Source organism: Carassius carassius, chromosome 42 (assembly GCF_963082965.1).
Source record: "Carassius carassius chromosome 42, fCarCar2.1, whole genome shotgun sequence".
Taxonomy (NCBI): Eukaryota; Metazoa; Chordata; class Actinopteri; order Cypriniformes; family Cyprinidae; genus Carassius; species Carassius carassius.
The window spans coordinates 17528184-17546862 of NC_081796.1; the positions used below are offsets into that span (position 1 = coordinate 17528184).

Sequence of the window (18679 nt, forward strand, 5' to 3'; positions counted from 1 at the left end):
TTACTAGTGATGGATGTTAGTGAAGCTTTAACAGGTACAGTATCTGTTCCTATCAGCACATCCTAGAATGCTCAACACTGGTTTCTCATTGTCCCATCAATGTGCCTCTGTCTACTCTGAAGATGTCCAAATTATTACAAAATCATTTTAAATACAGTAGAACATAAAAGTGTATATATTTTGCTAAAATAATATATATTTTATTGCATTACATAAAATTATTACAATTACAAATAATTACAATTATATATATTAATTATATAATATATATATATATATTAATATATTACTTATTTATAATAATATTTGTATTTATAAAAAAAATAATAATTTGAACCTCCATAACTCTGTGGGACAACAGCTGAGACATCCTTTTCAAGACAGAAAGTGAAGTGAAACACATTGGTGATGTTGTGCTGCTGGGTCAAAGGATCAAGCACTTCTGATTGAACCCTGACCTGGACATACATCACTTCTGTGTAACACACCAGATAAAGAGATCACCATTGTGTTAGTGTGAATGATATTTAAAATAAGCTGAAACAGCAAAACTTACTAACCTGAGAAGACAGTAGTAAAGAACCGATTTCTACTGATATATGGAATATATACAAAATAAGTAGGAAAAAAACATATTTACTCCCTGTGTTAGAATGATCAAATATAACAGCTTCTTGATGTAGTGGTTATCTATCACACTTGCAATTTCACGAGTTTGTCACTCGGGGGAAGCAACTGTCAGGACAACGCTTGAGATTGCTCACTGATTGTTTCCCCAGTACAATTTTTTAAACAGATAAAAGAATAGTACAAAAATGTTTAAATGGTACATTCACATGAGATGAAAACTCCAGTCATAAGCACCCTAATACAATTTTTACTTTTATTTCATTTTACATGGAGTGGGGGACCTCACGGGGACCACTGTTTAGATCACATGACCAGCACTGGACACTTTCGCTCATGGAATAAATAAAAAGAGAACACAGCTCTGAAATGTGCATTACACATAAGGCAAATGTTAGTCAGATGTAAACAAGCATATTTAATGTTCTGTATTTATAAGAAACAAACAAGAATACTCATACAAACATAAAATAATACAAGTATTTAAAAAATAAATGATGGTAAACATATTTTGTGAAAAAAGGCATGCATTTGTTGGTCATTGTGCTACAGGTAGTGTGTACATGAAATGCATTATAAATCTCCCTGAAGCTACTTCCTTTTACATGTTAGTGTAAAAAATCACTGCAGATTAGCATCACGAAAAGGAGGGGTTTGGGAAAATGGATCGTTAAACTAATCATTTGGGAATCATTGAGCAAATAAGGTAAAATGCACATTATAAGATGATGAAAGTATTTTTTGACCTTGCATGCATGTCAGCCTGTTGTTGGGGACTCCCAAAACCAAAATATGAACCTTTCATAACCCATAACAGGGGCACTTTAACTTCTTACAGAGTCCATTCTAGGTTCTTACTACCATTTTTTTTTTGCAAAAGTCCAAGGTTGTTTGTTGCATTTAAAAATAATAATGCAAAAATGGATGTTTATATATAAGCCAATTTGTCAGCATTCTGAAACATATGCAGATATAACAGCAAAACCCGATTCTTATTCATAATGTGCATTCTAGACCAAAAGTGTTTTTGGAGTGTTTGGTGAGGCAGTGCTCTCATAATTTGATCTCAGGTTTCAGATCTCCTTGTTTCCTTTTGAGAAGATCAAGGAAGGAAGGAAGGAAGGAAGACTTATTCTTAGAATTTGTGCAAATATGTATATCCTTTTCCAAGGTACCAGTTGTTCATGAATCACTTTGGCTGCATTCAGATCAGTAACAGTACAACCAAAATCACTTGGTTTAAGAGTCTTGTCATATCTTCTTATGAATGGCATTGTAGTGCAAACAGAACATGGTCTGTTATAAGTCTTAATGACTAAATAGGTTCAATATTACCACAATCAAGAAACATAAAAAAAAAACACCTTTCATTGCAAAACCATTTCACTAAATGCTCCTCTCCCACTGTAAGTTTAAAATTGTGAAAAATAATGTTTTAGATTTACGTCAAATGCAGCAAACAATAAAAAATATAGTGAATATAAAATGAACGGAAATAAAAAATGAGAACTTTCATCCCTGCACATCCCAGATGCTCAACCTTGACTCCTCATGGTCTCATCAAAGTGCCTCTTTCCATCCAGATAAAGCATAGACTCTGCAAATGGCAACAATATTAAGTTACTGGTAATACCATTAATATACAAAGTATTAATATTGTGAAAATCTGTATCTGACCTCCATAGCTCTGTGGTACAACAGCTGGGATATCCTTCTCAATGCAAAAAGTGAAGTGAAATACATTTGTGGTGCTGTGTTGTCGGGTCAATGGGTCAAGCACCTCTGTGTGAACCCTGACCTGGATGTGCATCCCTTCTGTGTAACAAACCTGACAGCACAGTATTATCATCAATCTTATTCTGAAGGGATAAAAAAATAGCTACAAATTAATGCATTTGATTTTTAACAATTTAGAAACCTGTGAGGACAGCAATAGCAAAGAGCCAATTTCTACTGGTTTTCGAAATAAGATGTCATCGACAGCCACCAGTGTTGGTCTGCTACCACTAAAAGATCCAAATACAGCCATGTAAAGGAATGAAAAGACTTCTTTACAGTAAATATTCAATAGATAGCAAAGGGGGATCTCTTACATAAATGCACAGGCATTCGCCCAACCAAGTTCATAGGCTTTTCTCATCAAAAAACCACCAAATATCCGGTTAAAGATATTTCTTTCCTGTATAATATAAACAATAAAGAACGTCAGTGAGTGCACATTAGGCAAATGTACTAATTGACACTGTCAGTTTCATCGATTAAGTATTGCAAAAACTACTTTCTTGTGGATGGCAAATCTCAAGCCCTTTCATTTTGGCATCTTCCATCCACACGGAGTTAGGTGGTAAAATACGACTCCGAAAGCTGACAGTTCTATAGGAAGAAGGTAAATATTGTTAAGAAATGGGCAAAAGCAAAGGCACAGATATATAAAGGGGTAGTATTAATAAATCTGACTGTGTGTCTAGAGTGTTGAGGAACAGGTTGTGAATGCGAGTCCTCTCCTCGGCTGTAGGGGCCACTTTCAGAAGAGAGGCTGTGCTCAGCTCCACACGCCTCGTCTTGTTAACTGATCAATATAGAGGACATCGGTCTTGCTCTAAATGCTTCAAAATGAAGTAGCAATTGTGATTACAGACAAACAAAAGCACTACTCACTCTCTCCTTGTTGAAAAATGGCCTCTTCCTCTAGACTCTCTAGTTTTAGTGGGTTTATAAAAGCTGCCCTGGAAAAACAGTACATAGCCAGTACACATTTACAGACACAATACAGCAATCATAGTTTCTCGATCATACCAACAGGTTTAAAGTTACCTTTTGTTTTCAGGATCTCGAGCCACCATTACAAATGTGGCATCTAATACATCAGTGTACGCCCCATCATGATACTGTGAAAATGGCTGGTTTAAGTTCAATGACTCTTTTATGTGCAACATATAATACATGTTTCATAAACAGACTTTAGGAATACCTGAGACAAATGCATTTTAGCTTCTATTGAGGTTTTGCCAACCCATGTCACATGACCCGTGAACTTAATGTCACAGTCGGGGTAGATTATGTTTTTTCTCATATCTGTGAAGTAATAAAACTAAATTTAAATCATTTACTGACAACAACCCCCCAAAAAAGTCTACTAATTCAAGAAGTAATACCGATCTTGTCCACTAGGGCGGTGACGATAGACAGTGGAGATCTTTTCAGCTCTTTATTCCATGTGTGAGAATAACAGATGAGCACTAAGAGACAAGAATGAAACTGTATGTGAAAAGACAGAGCAAGTTATGAACAGCCAATACGGCTGTTATTGTCTACATCTTCCATTTAAAAAATAAAGGTTCTTTATGAGCATCTAAGTTCAAAATAAGAACCTTTAACATCCATGAAACCCTTCCATTGCACAAGAGATTCTTAATCATGGAAAAAGGTTCTTTAAGATTATTAAAATGTTCTTTACACTGAGTAAAAATGTTCTAGAAAAGTTCTTTGAGGAACATAAAAAAAATCTTTAATGGCATCACTCCTTTTGGAACTTATATTTTTAAGATGGATTTATTACCTGCTAAACTGTCCAAGTCCTCCAAAATCCTTCCAAACCTGTTGAGAAAAAGGTATTTAAACAAAAGAAAATGTACTCGGATCAGAATGAATATTCAAAAATGACTGGTTGCGAAGTTTGATATTTCCAAATGCCACTAATTTGAGAACAGACAAGCAACCAGGTATTTATGCTGCAGTTTAGTGCTGCTAGATTATGACAAAAATCATATTTGTTGATTATTCCCTTGAAAGTGTAATTGCGATTATTAATTACGACAGCTTTATACCATTGTCTGAAGCAATTGCATGCCATATTTTTATATGAAAATAAACAAGCTGAAAACACTCTTCCGGAAAATATTTCACTGCTTTTCTATAGCATAAAGCCTCAAATGTCAACTATAGATTGGTTTGGTTCCTTCTTTAGATAAATACAGTAAAAATATGCATGGTATTATGATTTTATACTAAGACTAAAATTAAAACAATGGAAACCCCTTAAGATAACCTGTAGAAATAGAAAAAAACACATCTTAAGCACTGTAAGTGGACTTTTTTGTAATTGTGCCTTTGAACAATATAATTTTGACATTCATAATTGCAACCACATTTAATAATTCGATTAATTGTGCAGCTCTACTGCAGGAGAGAAGTGGTGGTATTTTAGCACCTGACACTGTTGTGATAGTTGAGGTATTTCTCTCTCAAGGCAGGCTGGGAACCCAGAGGAAGATGTGCCTCAATTGCACTGTCCTTCATTGTCTTTGCAGGAAGTTCATCTTGACTCTGAGCAAGATACTGGCTTAGTGTTGCACGCTCAGCTAATGCTTGCTGATGATCTCTGTACAACAAAATGGAGAGAATGCAATATTTTATGCTAAGTGGTAACATACTGGTGACATTCTGCAGAAGGGATAACATAATAACACAATTGTAAATACAGTAACATACTTCCAGTTGGTGGACGCTCCAACGATCTCCCGCAGCCTGTTGCGAACTGGGAAAATAAGGAGGAACAAAATGGAGCTTTAATGATGTACTGAGATATCACATAATGTATGTATTTAAGAGTAGTGTTGGAATGAAAAGCAAAGCAGAATTTGTATCATCCCATAATATAATACAGAGACACAGAAAAAATAGTCAACAGAAATGATGTATTAGAAAAGGAACCAAGACTAGTCTGCATGAACAGGCCGCTCACATTTGAAGAAAAAAAAATACTAGATGGGAAAGTACAAAGAACTTCATGCACATAAACCATGAAATAACAGCAGGACAGTGTTTATGAAGACACATAAGAATATCAAAGAGAGTAAATGTTCTTTCATTTTACCATTGCTCACAAGTAAAAATGTGTTTCCTGTGGGGACAGAAAAACAGGTAATTATGATTATTGTAGGCTAATGATTACAGTGTAAAAAAAATAAATATAGATATATATAAATATATACACGCAATTAGGCAATAATTTCCCGTGAATTACTAAATTACTTAAATTACTAAAACATTATTTATATTAGTTCTTGCCAGACATTACTAATTAAAATTCTGGCCACATCTGTCAGCAGTGATGTACTGATAACGTCCATATATACCATATATATACAGTTGCAATCAAAATTACTCAACCCCTCAGAGACTGCAGTACTTTACAAATACAAGCTTTTCTGAAGATCCAGGATAAAATAAAAATTGCATCTATAACAGTTCACTGGCATATTAAAAGTGATATTGTCAATATATAAATGTAAAATTTTTGAGTTAAGATTTTTTAATAATACTGCTATGTCATAATTATTCAACCCCTATTCAACATTGCTGTTTTTAAATCAGTTTTTTGCATGGTGGGGAATAAAACAGTCTCAAAACACAATTAAGCCTTTAGAAACTCTATTAAAAACAGAATTAGCTTGAGCTGTTACACATACAGTTAGTCAATACATGTGTTGAAGTTGAGTAGCAAAAATGTCAAAGGAGATCTCCCAAAAGCTAAAGAGAATAAATATTGTATTACTTTAGAAAGGCTAAGGCTATATGAAGATTTCCAAGACATTGAAAGTTCCTAGAGACACATCTCTCAGCCTTATTCCTTAGCTTAAAGTGTGTTTTACCAGAAAACCTTTGAGGGTGTTGAAGAAAAAGCACAATTTCATAAAAAGTGTTATCAGAGCAACTGAGAAAAACTTGCAATGTACAGCCAAAGACTTGCAAGATGACCCGATGAAAGGAGGAAAACCATTTCAATGCAGTGTGTAAGAAGAACACTAGACAAGTATGGCCTTCATGTTGAGACATCTTGATGAATACCACTCTTGATCAAGAAGAACAAAAGGCCAACTTGAACTTGATAAAATTCATTTGTGTGGACCTGTGGGGCTCTGGAGGAATGTTTTATGGAGTGATGTCACCAAACTGGAACTTTTTGGACCCATGGATCAGCAGTATGTCTGCTGTAAAAAAGGCAAAGCTCATAAGCAGAAGAACACCATCTCCATCGTCAAACTTGGAGGTGGATCAGTCCTGTTATGGGGTTGCTTTACTGTAGCAGGAAGTGGAATCCATGACTGTTTGAAGGACATCATGGATTCTTTGAAGTATCAGGACATTTTGACAAGAATTGTGATGCCTTTGGTGCAAAGACTGATGATCAATGGACTTTCCTGCAGGACAGTCACCACAAAGTACACATCCAAATCTATTTCTGCTTGGTTCAGTGATCAGTTATAGAATGTTCTTGAGTGGCTCGTTCAGTCTCCAGGCTTAATTCTCATTGCAAATTTCTGGTTGAATTTGAAGAAAGCAGTGGCAATGTGAAAACCAAAGATTACCAGTGATCTGGAAGCTTTTTCAGGCGAGGAATGGGCCAAGACTGTAGTAGAGAGGTGTCAGAAGCTTCTAAACATTTACAGACAGCGTTTATTGATGATTTTAAAGAATAAAAGATTCTGCAGGTCAAGGGGGTTGAATAATTTTGACTGCAACTGTATATATAAACACGATTCACAAACACAATTCAATACATTTTTACACTAGAATGCACATGCAACAAAGCATATATGTAAAGGAATGTGAATACAGGTAAAGTGGGACATTTTATTGGTGACTTTTGTAGCATATTTAAGAATAAAGGCATAATACTTAATAGATTATTCAACTTAGGTCCCATTTTACCTGCATTCATCCTAAATGAGAAGGAAAGTAAGATCTCAAAAGTTTCATCGTAATAACTAGTACACTCACAATATTTCATTGCCTTACACTGACTATATTAAATTTTTTTTATTATTATTATTATTATTTTTATAATTACCATCAGCCATATCTGGTGCTTTCCCTTGGAGGCACATTTGACTCGTGGAAAGCCCTCTGCACATTAACAACGATGCAGACTTCAGGACCCTTTACATAAAGCAAAGACATGGGAGAAAAGAGCTTACCGGAAAACTTTACTTCACAAAACTGCTAATGGTAAAATCGCAAAATTATGGAACTCTTAACTAAAGAAACTGTATATAAAAAACTATTGAGAGACCCAGGCTGGTCTGGAATCCCTCATGCATGACCATAGACTGTATAAAAACAGTGCATGATGACTCACGAACGATGAGTTCACAACAAATGCGTGGCGCGAGACTGTAAAACTCACCGCGGAGAAAACATCTTCCTTGTTCTTGGCTCACCACTTTATTGTATAACAGAAATGATTTCGTGAGACATACAACAGCTCGCTTCTAGAGGACAGATTTCTAAACTGACAGTGATTCTCACTTCCTCGAAGGCGCGGCTAGTCTACCGTACTATCCGTTTTAAAGGCGCATATAAAATATTATTTACTCACTAACAGACCAACTTCTATAGTATACGGCCGTTATGTTTTGGAAGCGAGTCATAAAAATGCTAAAATGTGGTCTTCAAAAAGGGATTTACACGTCTTTTACATTATTTGGAAGGAAATGTCCTTCAAACGGACAAACGTTATGTGGAAAATATATACATTCCTACAGTGTTTTGATCCTACTGATATAATATGAAATACTTTCACGTTACGCACTAGCATGAGCCAATAATAATGGTGCGTCGTAGCTTTAATTGACTGCTATTTGTCGGCAATCGGAGAAAACGTTATTACGGTAAACAGTGGAGTGTAATATTCTGGGAAGCAAATGAAGAAACACCTTTTGCTTCTTTTCACATATAGAGGACCAGTGAGAAAAGGGAAAAAGAGTAAAAGAAGAAAATGGCCGATTTTAATTTGCGTCAAGTGGAGCCTAAAGAGGTGCCTGACATATTGCGACTCATAAAGGTAGATTTCACACTGGTTTGTTTATGGTAGCAAGAATGTGCTTTCGAAACTTTTAAACTATTATTTTGTATTATGTCCCATGTTATTATTTTAAAAGTTAATGTCACACCTATTATGATTTTTATAATGATGTTTAATTATTTCAAAAGGTCTCATGACATTGATAGAGTATCCAAATATGACCCTCCATGAAAACAACCCTAGGGCATAGGCCCATCGCCTACAGAACTTGCCGTTCAAACAGGGCTGGACGATATGGCCAAAATTAATATCACAATATATTTCTTAATCTCGGTCGATACGATATATTTCCTAAATCGATATCAATACTATTTATCTGATATAGAAATCTTTTTTTACATTATAACTGCCTCTGTTATCACTATCACTTGCGACTAAATAAAAGTATTAATTCCTATTACACTGAAGACTGGAGTAATGATGCTGAAAATCTAGCTTTGATTACCAGAATAAATTACATTTTAAAATCTATTCAAATAGAAAGCAATTTTAAGTAGTAAAAAATATTTCTAAATGTTACTGTTTTGCTGTACTTTGGATCAAATAATTGCAGGCTTGGTGAGCAGAAGAGAATTCTTAAAAAAAAAAAAAAAAAAAAAAAAATTAAAAAGTTTACTGTTCAAAAACTTTTGACTGGTATGTAGGCTGATTATTCTTATATATTGAAAAAATGTGCTTCAGCCAGAAAAAAAGCCAAAGCCGCTGCAGAAAAAAAGAAAAAAAAAACAACAACAAAAACTGGAAATGTTGCTGGAGAGGGGCTTATTGAAAATGCAAATTCATTCTCTGCCAGCAGTAGGCGCTTTTAGAGTGATAAAACTGTAATTAAATCAACTTCGCTCATGAACTCTACTTTATCAGACAAAAATGAAAACATCAGCGAAATTTTTCTGAAGACAGTCAGTTCCCTCATTTAGAGATAGGTCTACATTCATATAAAACACCGTGTCCTGTTATGATTGCGCAGTGCTCATGTTTATTCAATGAAGTCAAACGCCACAAATAAATCAATGTGTGGGAAACACTGGTAATGTATATCGAAATATCGGAAATGTGTTTAAGAATCTAAAATCATATAAACGTTATTCATATATATCAACGCTATTCGTTGAGTTATTTGAGTTATTTGAGTTATTGAGTTATATTGGATTTGCCATGTTCTATTTCACTTATCTGACCCTGGATTGGCAAACTGCTGTACCTTGAAGATTTTTATGTAATAAAAGATTACAGAGGTAAGGTTGTGTTATTAAGGTTTATTTTATGAAACTAGGTGTTTTTCTAAATTCCCTTGAACAGTTTCATGCCTCACAGGTTTTGGAATTGGATCTGAAATCCTGTAAACCCTCAATGCTGTAAGTCATCCTGTTTACATTTGTTGTATGTGCAGATAGCATCATTAAAGACAAACATGGATACAAAACTGTGTTATTCCTGACACAAAATTAGTATAAGCAAGTAGTTTCAAACTCAAAATACTAGACCACAGAAATGTTGTCTTTAAATGATTTTATGCATTGCACATCTAGATGCAACCATAAACAGTTCTGTTTCCACCTGCAGACAGCGGTGAAGAATCGGTGCAGCAGTATGCATTTTGACTTTTCAGGATCGATAAGGAGAATCTCCTGAAAATGTCTTCTAAAGAGTGAGCCGTCCCGAAGCTCCAGTGTTCAGGGACTAGGGATGACCCACGTCACAACCATTTCTCAGTTTAAATAATATTTTAATCCTTAATTAAAATGCTTTTAAGTTATAGCTTTCTTTTTCAGGCTGCTCCAAATGCTTACTGCTGCAGTGTACATTCATGTGGGATTGCATGCATTTTCTTAACACATCAACAAAATTTCAGTAACTTCATTTTAATTCAAAATGTTATTACTTTATTAACACTTAAATACATAATTTGTCTGACGCTTAAAGATAAATGTACTTAAAATCATTTTACTAATTGGAAAAGGCACTTCAAAGCTAACAGCTTAATCTGCAGACCTATAAATAATTACAATTCATGGCCTGAGTAACTGCTTACAAGAACTAGAGTACAAAGTGATTTCATTTGTAATTTAATATTTCTTCCTTGTGTGTTTAATGGAGAGAACAAAAATCTAGACATACTTAAAAATCAAGAGGGACCTAACAAACAATCAATAAGTAACTGGTGGTGGTACAATCTCAACATCTTTTGGAGTGAGTGGAGAATGAAGAACAATTTCAAACTTTTCTCTCAACAACTCTGTGATTTCTCCATCTGAAAGATCTGTAGTGGTTTTTGTAGCTTGTTGTCCCTCCACTGAGGACAGACTGGTTATAATCAACCTGCGGCCCATGATTGTGATTCTTCCAGTGGGAAGTAAGAGTGAACAGAGAGACTTGCAGAAGAAAATCGAGCTAGCAGAACTCTGATGGTAACCACACATGGTTCTGAAGTCATCTCTTTCACGCGGCTCCAGAGTGAATTTGTACAGTTCCGTCCAACATTCTTCTCCAACCCCTGATACTTCAGTCACAGATTTCATTTCCATGAAAATGAAGTTTCCCTGAGATCTGAGGCGATACACTCCGTGGCTCTGGACTTGAGGACTGTCGGTCTCAAGAGAGAGGGGGAGCTGGAATCCAGATCCAAACCCTACATCACAGAGCCATCTGTGTCCATCCAGCTTGACCATCATGATGAAGTGGTCAAACGGAGGTCCGTAAGCACCGGTGAACCGATTCCTGACCTGTGCGGAGAGAACAGTCACGTCGAAGCCCATCTGAGACAGAAGCCACGAGAAGAGCCCATTGTTCTCATAGCAGAATCCTCCACGGCGCATGACGACGATTTTTTCATATAAAAGTGGCAACTCGAGCCTGACCCGCTCTCCGATATGTATGGTGAGATTCTCAAAGGGGACTGTCATTAAGTGATTTAGGTGAACGTATCGCAATGTCTCCAATGTCGGAAGACATGGTCCCGAACAGCCGATACGTGCCAAATACTTTTCAACATCCATGTTTTGCAAAGACCTCAGGTATGTAACGTTAGTTAAGCTAAGAAAACTGTACCCTGCTGACCACAGCTACCAAGAGCAAGCAACATGTAGGCTACCTTTACACGGCAAGTTTTCACTTTGCAAGTTTGCATAGGCTGTAAACCTGGGCTGTACTTTCTCGGAAGTCCAGTTGTCTCATAAAAAATGTATAAGGACATGAAACGATCTCATCAATCCTTCTATAACAGTTTGCTATGTTTGTAGAAGACGGTTAAAATTATATTGCAAATATACTAAATGAAAAAAAGTTGATTTTAAACCAATGTAGACGTTAACAGAACAGTTCCGCTTTGAAGTGTTGCCAGATATCACGAGAGAAAACAACTCAGTTAAAACAAAACAACCAAAATAAGCGATTGTTTTGGAAATATTATATAAAACGATAATGATGTGAGGCTGAACCCATTCTTACACAAAATATTAACAATTTAATTAACATGAATAATTTTTCACACAGTCTGCATCGATTAAAATATCTCTTAAGCAAAAGCATCAGGTTAGCGCATCATTGGATGATAAGCCAAGCAATAGTAAAACCAAAGCCTTTTATTTATTTATTATGATTATTAATTAAATAATTCACATTTATACGCGAAAAAAAAACAAAACAAAACAAGCGAATTAAAATAAATGGACATGGCAACAAAAAGCGCCCGTTTACGCCCTCTTTGCTGGCATTGGCCAATCAGATCTCGGAGGACTTTTTGGTTTCTATGCGATGCTTACAAACAAACCGTTGCTATGAAAAACAAAGAGGTGCAACTCTGCTGTCTAATAAGATGACAAAATAGTTAATATTACACTATAGTATACATATAGTACACATTTATATTAGGCCATATTTACAAAGAAGGACTTCATTAGAACTCTGTATTTAAGATAACTCTAAAACGGTAGGTTATTTTGTGTGTTTAGATTAGATGCTATTTAGCTCAACATGAAAGCAAGCCTGTGGTGTAGTAGCAAATTTAAAGTAACGCAATTTTTAGTCATGTATTAGTGTGTAGCTCTGGAAAAGATGCCGACTGAGCTATTTTTCGTATTGCATGTATTGAATGATATTCTGACTTCCCAATGTCCCTTTGGTGCTCTTTTGTGTTCAGCTTCTCCCTGTCATTATTTTAAAATACAAGCAAGTGATGCCTCCTCCTGAGACGATGTACTGCTCCCAGCAGATCAACATCCCTCCAGAGCTGCCGGATATTTTAAAGCAGTTCACTAAAGCTGCAATCAAGACACAGCCACATGATGTGCTGCAATGGGCAGCTGAGTAAGTGTTGCTTTTTGAAGAAGCGTGGCATTATATATAATGTATGCTTTATATTGCAATGGAAATATAATAAAGATAAATAACAACAATAAAACTTCTTTCTCTTTCAGCTATTTTTCAGCATTATCAAAAGGTCAGGACCTACCAGTCAAAGAGAGGCTGGAAATGCCAGTGGCAACTCAGAAAACAGACACAGGGCTTACACCAGGCCTTCTAAAGATCCTTCATCAACAGGTGTGAGTCACTGTACCTCTCTTGTATGTTTACACACAGAACAGCAGATATATATTTGTGAATATGAATGACTTTTCTCTCACCCATAGTTCGCACCAAAAGAAATGATTACAAAAGAGGAGCTTCTTCAGAAGTGGAAAGGCCTGTGCTTACCTATTGAACAGCTTGACACAATCCTAGCTCTTGGCAGCTTCAGTGAAAATATCAATTGGATGCAGTTTTTTGCTTTAGGATGCAGTGCTTTGGGTGGGGTGAGTGGCTGTGTATTTAACAGTACATTAAATGAATTATTCATCCAGAAAACTAGAATTTGTTGGAAATGAACTGGATTAACCATCCAAGATGTAGAAGAGTTTGTTTCATCATCGGAAGAGAAATTTTGGATTACATCACTTGCTCACCAATAGATCCTCTGCAGTGAATGGGCGCCATCAGAATTAGAGTTCAAACAGCTGAAAAAAAACATTACAGTAATCCACAAGTATTCTGGGGGACTCCAGTGGGACTAAGCCATTTAAACCATAATTTATGGCCAAAACATGAGTTTATAATCCATAATTATGGAGTTATGGAATCAACGGGTTGAAGTTAAAATGCCTTAATGATGGATTTGTATATTTAAAATATGCAGCTTTTCATCTCACAAGACATTAAATGATGGACTTTAGCCATGCTGGTTACTTGTGTTTTTATCAGCTTTTCTCATTCTGATGGCACCCATTCACTGCAGAGGATCCACTGGTGTGCAAGTAATGTAATGCTAAATCGATCCAAATCTGTTCTGATGAAAAACACACTCATCAAAATCTTGGATGGACTAAAGGGGTGAGGAAATTTTCAGTATATATATATATATAATTTTTGGGCGAACTATTCCTTTATATTGTGTGGAGTTGGCTTTATTTGAGATGTTATAAATGTAATTCTACTAACTGGCTCTAGATGGCAGTGTTGGATTTTAAATTGTTTCCAATTGCAAGGTGTTGGAAAATAACTTGAGATTCACAAAGACAATGATACACACAATTATAGGTGCAATTCATTCAAAGTTTGCATTGTTTTGAAAGAATGTACTGTTGTACTGTTCCCACAGACCATCACAAGTGCTTTGAAATATGCATGTGAAATACTCACAGAGGACCCCCAGAGTGGTGCAGCCCAGATTCCTTTTGACACGTTTCAGGGTCTGTACACATACTTGGCCCATCTGGATGGAGAAATTCCTAAAGAACAGATTGATAGCTTCTTGCATAGTTTAGAGGAGTATGCGTGAGTACACACACACACACACACACACACACACACACACACAAATGCATTCAGCTTAACTTACCGTAAAACACTGTCTTAAAGTCTTAAAACAAATTTAAAGTATTATTTTTAATGCTACTAGTTTAATGGCCCTGGAAAAACACACACAAAAAATGGTAAGATTGTAGGTGCCCAATTGTAGAGTAAAAATGTGAAAGACGCAGTCACTCTGACAGCAGGTCGTTTGGGACAAAATGAGCAATAAGAGGCTTTATTGAACGAATTAGACACATTTTTGAAGGTGACAATTTCTTTTCTGTTTTACCTTTGTTGCCAAAGAGGTCTTTTAGGAGGACAAATGATAAGGAATAAAATTAATTGCCTTGACATTGCTCCTTGAGGCACCTTCAAGACTTTTTTGTTAGAATTTGAAAATGAATTTGAATGTGAAAATATAAAGCTGCCTGTTGTTTCTTTCTTAGAACCGAAAAAAATCTGCACCATTATTTTCTTTAAACTTTATACTATTCAGTCTATAACTGCAGAAACAATACCAGAAATTATCATTGCACTAGTAAGAATCTGTGTTTTGTGGGTGGTTTTGTTGTTATACTTTACCAGCACATCAACAGCAATCAGCTTTATAAGTTGCATTTAAAAAGAAACATGATTTTATTCCCTGTATTCTATTTTAGCTAAATGTTTTTAACTATTTAGTCTTGATAGCAATTAATGAACAGACTTTATGACATTCTAAATCAACCATCAACCTCTTTGTAATTTTTAAGTACAAACATTTTTTTGTCTTATTTAATTCAATGCAGACAGTACATCAGTAGGTGCTTTGTACTTATTTAAAAAAATGGACATGGGCTGTCCCAGTTATTATAGTGTACTAGATAGGAACTGCAAGTATGAAAAATAGCTCAATTAAAATGTCCATAATATAATTAGATAATTTCTTAAACAAAAATGTTATTTAATGGCATAGTTCATCCAAAAACGAAAATGTATTCAAATAAAAAAAACTAAAAGATGCTTTTAACTGTATCAAAACACAGTTGATTTTTCAAAAGATCATATTTTGTGTTTAACAGAAGAAAGAAAGTCACACAGGTTTGGAATGACATGAATATGAGGAATTAAATTTTTTTTGGGTACATTGCCCCTTTAAGTCTTAAAAAAACGTATGTCACCATAACAACAAGAAAACAGAGACGTTTTTTCTGCTGCTTTGCATGTGTTATTTTGTTTAACTCTCAACAAACACAGAAGCAAAGTAAAAGTTACATGAAGAAGCTCAGATCATCAAGGTAATGAGACAACTAAAAATTCAACTCCAATTCATAAGAATTCTTGAAAGCTGATTCTTATCATATTTACTGATCTCTATTACATTGTCAAACAAACACTAATATCTCTTAGTATTTCTAGAAACAGGATCTCTAGAAGAAAAAAGCAGTTCATTTCTGTGGATATGCAAATGTTTGGAAGCAAAGTGAGTCAATATTAGAGACGCAGAAGCAAGAGTAAAGAAATATCACCAGTGTGTGTTTTAGAATAATGATGATAAGTCTAAAGCAACTGAAAGTAAGAGAGAATAGAAAAGAGGATGTTAGTAAACGATTAAAAAGCAAGTAAACTTGGATGCAGCAATCTCCTGTCATGATGAAAAACTAGATTACACATGCCATTTGTAGACATTTAATTGGAAACTTTGTTTTTCCTGCTTTCAGAAAATGCCAAGGAGGGATGGTGCAACCGTCAAATTTGACAAGCCTCCGTAGCGCTGAGAAACCTGAGTAAAATCCAGTACAAATGGTCCTCAGGTGGTGATATCTCACAACACGCTTGAAAACTATTGATCCTAGTTACTGTGTCTTGTGTTTGCCCTCTTTATCCTGTATATTATGAAGGGATTTGATTATTTCATCCAAATAAATCCTTGAATCTCAAATCTAGCTTCCCTGGAATAATGTTGCAAAAGTGAAAGAAGACAAAACAAGGCTACTGGAATATTAGGTGCTTATGGAAGCATGATGAACTTTCAGTTTTGATTGCAATTTACAGTTTTCCCATTAATACTATAGGTTGGGGGTTTCAAAACCTCACTTACTGTGTTTTTCATGCGCTTCTATTTAAAAAAGAAACCATATTCTATATGTACTTCAAAGACTCACACCTAATATTTTTATACAGACCTGAACTACAAAATCAGATTTTTTTCCTTGCATTGTATTGCACATTTGTCTTGTGTTTTAGAGAAGCAGTGGCACATCAGCAGGCACCAGTCTCCCAGTTAGTCTGATTAATTGCCCTTTTGAAGATTGAAAGAGGCTGTGCACTAATTTGGAACCAAAATGAACTGAACTGATTGACCCATCAGTAATAAAGCTAATTTTAGATTGACAGCCTTTTCTGAATGATGATACAGTCCCATTAGCTTTTTTATGAAAAAATATTTTCAGCAAGCATAACAATCTAAAAACTGGTGTGAATTAGAAAGCGACTCAAAAATCGTTGTTTGATACAGACATCATCTTAATATCAAAGCTTGCTGGTCAATGATCTATTTTAAGTGCTTTTGAATGATTTAGAGTAGATACCATGTAAACTTTACTCAGCATGAAGTTCTCTCTTCTTGATCAGCTTCTGAGGCTTTATTAACCTAATCAGGCCAGAGTGCTGAGCTAATGTAATTGTCTAAGCCGAAGTAGCCAGGGAGCAGCATGGCATCTATCATTTCTAAGAGAGATGACAGTTGGTTATAAAACCCCCTGACCTATTAGCACTTAGCTTCATGCTTCTGTTGAAACTGGTTTATTATTTGAGCTGTAAAGCTATTTTAATCATGTTTTTTAACAACTATTTTGGGGGTTTAAGTTTTGTGGTGTTTGGTTGTTAAAATTGGAAGTTATAAAATGTAATATAACTTTAAAGAAAAGGTTAATACCCCCCCCAAATAAAATCATGTTAATGTTCATGCCGTTCATATCTTGTGGATATAATACTGAAACAGAGAGTATTTTGTTTATGGATAGGCCTCATTTACCTCCATTGTAAGTGCCTCACTGTAACCCAGATTTTTTAATGAATTTATTTATTTAACAGAAGGAAAAGTGGAATTAATATTATTATATATTTTTTTTGGTAATCAGCATTATGCCACAAATGCTGTCAATTTTATAACTCAGTTGGCAGTTAGATAATGACTCATTTTTGGCAGTACAGTTTACTTGTTTTTAAAACAAACAGTACTTCCTCTATAGCAGATGTGTAACGGTCGAACACAAGCATGCAAAGTGGTTTGGACTGCTGCACTGTATGTATGTTTGACTGATAAGATCACAGCTGCAAGTTAAGGGGACGGAGCACAAGCTCCTAGCTGTTTCGGGGCTAAATGACTCACTCATTAGTCACAGCAATTAGCACTTATATTAGAACTCCAAGGAAATGGGAGGGATTGTGTCTGAGGATTGTGGGAAAAGCTTTAGCTTGTAAAAGAGCACACATATTAGCACACAACGTTTGTGTGGTGTAACTTTCCTAAAAAAGATGTAAATCTGAAAATGAAAGTGCTGTGCTTGTTTTCAGAATTGAAATGTGATTGACATCATTTTATAAAGAACTGTATCGAAGAAAGCTGAGATGACTAACACCATCTAAGGTTTTGTTATATCTGAAGTCTAAAAAAAGAACCACAAGTGTCGGAAAGTTGATTAATTACTCTGGTAGAGTACTACTGTCACACGGGGACATCCCCAACACAGGCACAAGCACTGTGAGCAGAGAAAAAACCCGTGATGATGGCAAACAAAACTTTGTACTTTCCAGAAAGAGCAAGTTTCAGCAGCTTTGTGTTTACTATAGTTCATACAAAAAACAGATTAAAACATTTTAATTAAGACGATTTATATGTTTAATATATAAACATTTTATTAAAGGCAACATATATAAATTATAAATAAAATTCTTAAATATACATTTTATAAAAGGCAGAAAAAATTATTTCCAAAATGTTTCAGTCTTTCACTGTAGCTTATAATAATAAAATAAATTCACTTTTCATGTGAGAAAAGTGTTGAATGTACTTTTAAATATTAGTAATTTAGTGTATTTTTCAATAACTGATAGTTTAGGGAAGAAGAAATTGTCCCATATATGCAAAAATAGAGGGAGGGAAAAAGTAGTGTGTGTGAGAGAGAGAGAGAGAGAGAGAGAGAGAGAGAGAGAAGAGCATCTAGTCGGATTACTGAGACAGAGTTTTGAAGCTCACGCGTCTATTCCTCTCTTATCTTCTGTCCACCCTTCAGTGCTGTTTGTTTGGAACATCACAATATCTGAAAAGTTTCTCCAGGAAACAAATTGCGACATTCCGAAGACTTTCACTTTACA

General features: G+C 35.2%; 3 protein-coding genes across 5 annotated transcripts; 1 reads left to right on the forward strand and 2 right to left on the reverse strand.

Moving 5' to 3' along the window:
* Positions 1 to 1025: 1025 nt before the first annotated feature.
* Positions 1026 to 7972, reverse strand: LOC132123984 (acyl-coenzyme A thioesterase 9, mitochondrial-like). The gene is made up of 16 exons (XM_059534686.1): positions 7817 to 7972; positions 7481 to 7569; positions 5504 to 5530; positions 5119 to 5164; positions 4838 to 5008; positions 4187 to 4224; positions 3783 to 3866; positions 3599 to 3702; positions 3442 to 3515; positions 3286 to 3353; positions 3085 to 3196; positions 2905 to 3000; positions 2721 to 2801; positions 2546 to 2633; positions 2305 to 2455; positions 1026 to 2224 (listed from the first exon to the last, which is right to left on the reverse strand). The coding sequence occupies exons 1-16, from the start codon at positions 7828 to 7830 to the stop codon at positions 2163 to 2165; spliced, it is 1305 nt and encodes a 434-aa protein (XP_059390669.1). The 5' UTR covers positions 7831 to 7972; the 3' UTR covers positions 1026 to 2162.
* Positions 7973 to 10340: 2368 nt separating this feature from the next.
* On the reverse strand, positions 10341 to 11490 carry LOC132124110 (arylamine N-acetyltransferase, pineal gland isozyme NAT-3-like). The gene has a single exon (XM_059534942.1). It carries the CDS (start codon positions 11488 to 11490, stop codon positions 10642 to 10644), a length of 849 nt encoding a protein of 282 aa, XP_059390925.1. The 3' UTR covers positions 10341 to 10641.
* LOC132124111 (ropporin-1-like protein) lies at positions 11369 to 16241 on the forward strand. Of its 3 annotated transcripts, none has more exons than XM_059534944.1 (6): positions 11369 to 11508; positions 12663 to 12799; positions 12910 to 13033; positions 13123 to 13284; positions 14127 to 14302; positions 16021 to 16241. In XM_059534944.1, exons 2-6 carry the CDS (start codon positions 12669 to 12671, stop codon positions 16088 to 16090), a joined length of 663 nt encoding a protein of 220 aa, XP_059390927.1. In that variant the 5' UTR covers positions 11369 to 11508; positions 12663 to 12668; the 3' UTR covers positions 16091 to 16241. The 3 variants fall into 3 exon arrangements, with proteins under 3 accessions (XP_059390927.1, XP_059390928.1, XP_059390926.1); XM_059534945.1 differs by lacking the exon at positions 11369 to 11508 and adding an exon at positions 12269 to 12422; XM_059534943.1 differs by lacking the exon at positions 11369 to 11508 and adding an exon at positions 12278 to 12422 and having other exon boundaries at positions 12633 to 12799.
* The last annotated feature ends 2438 nt before the right edge of the window (positions 16242 to 18679 follow it).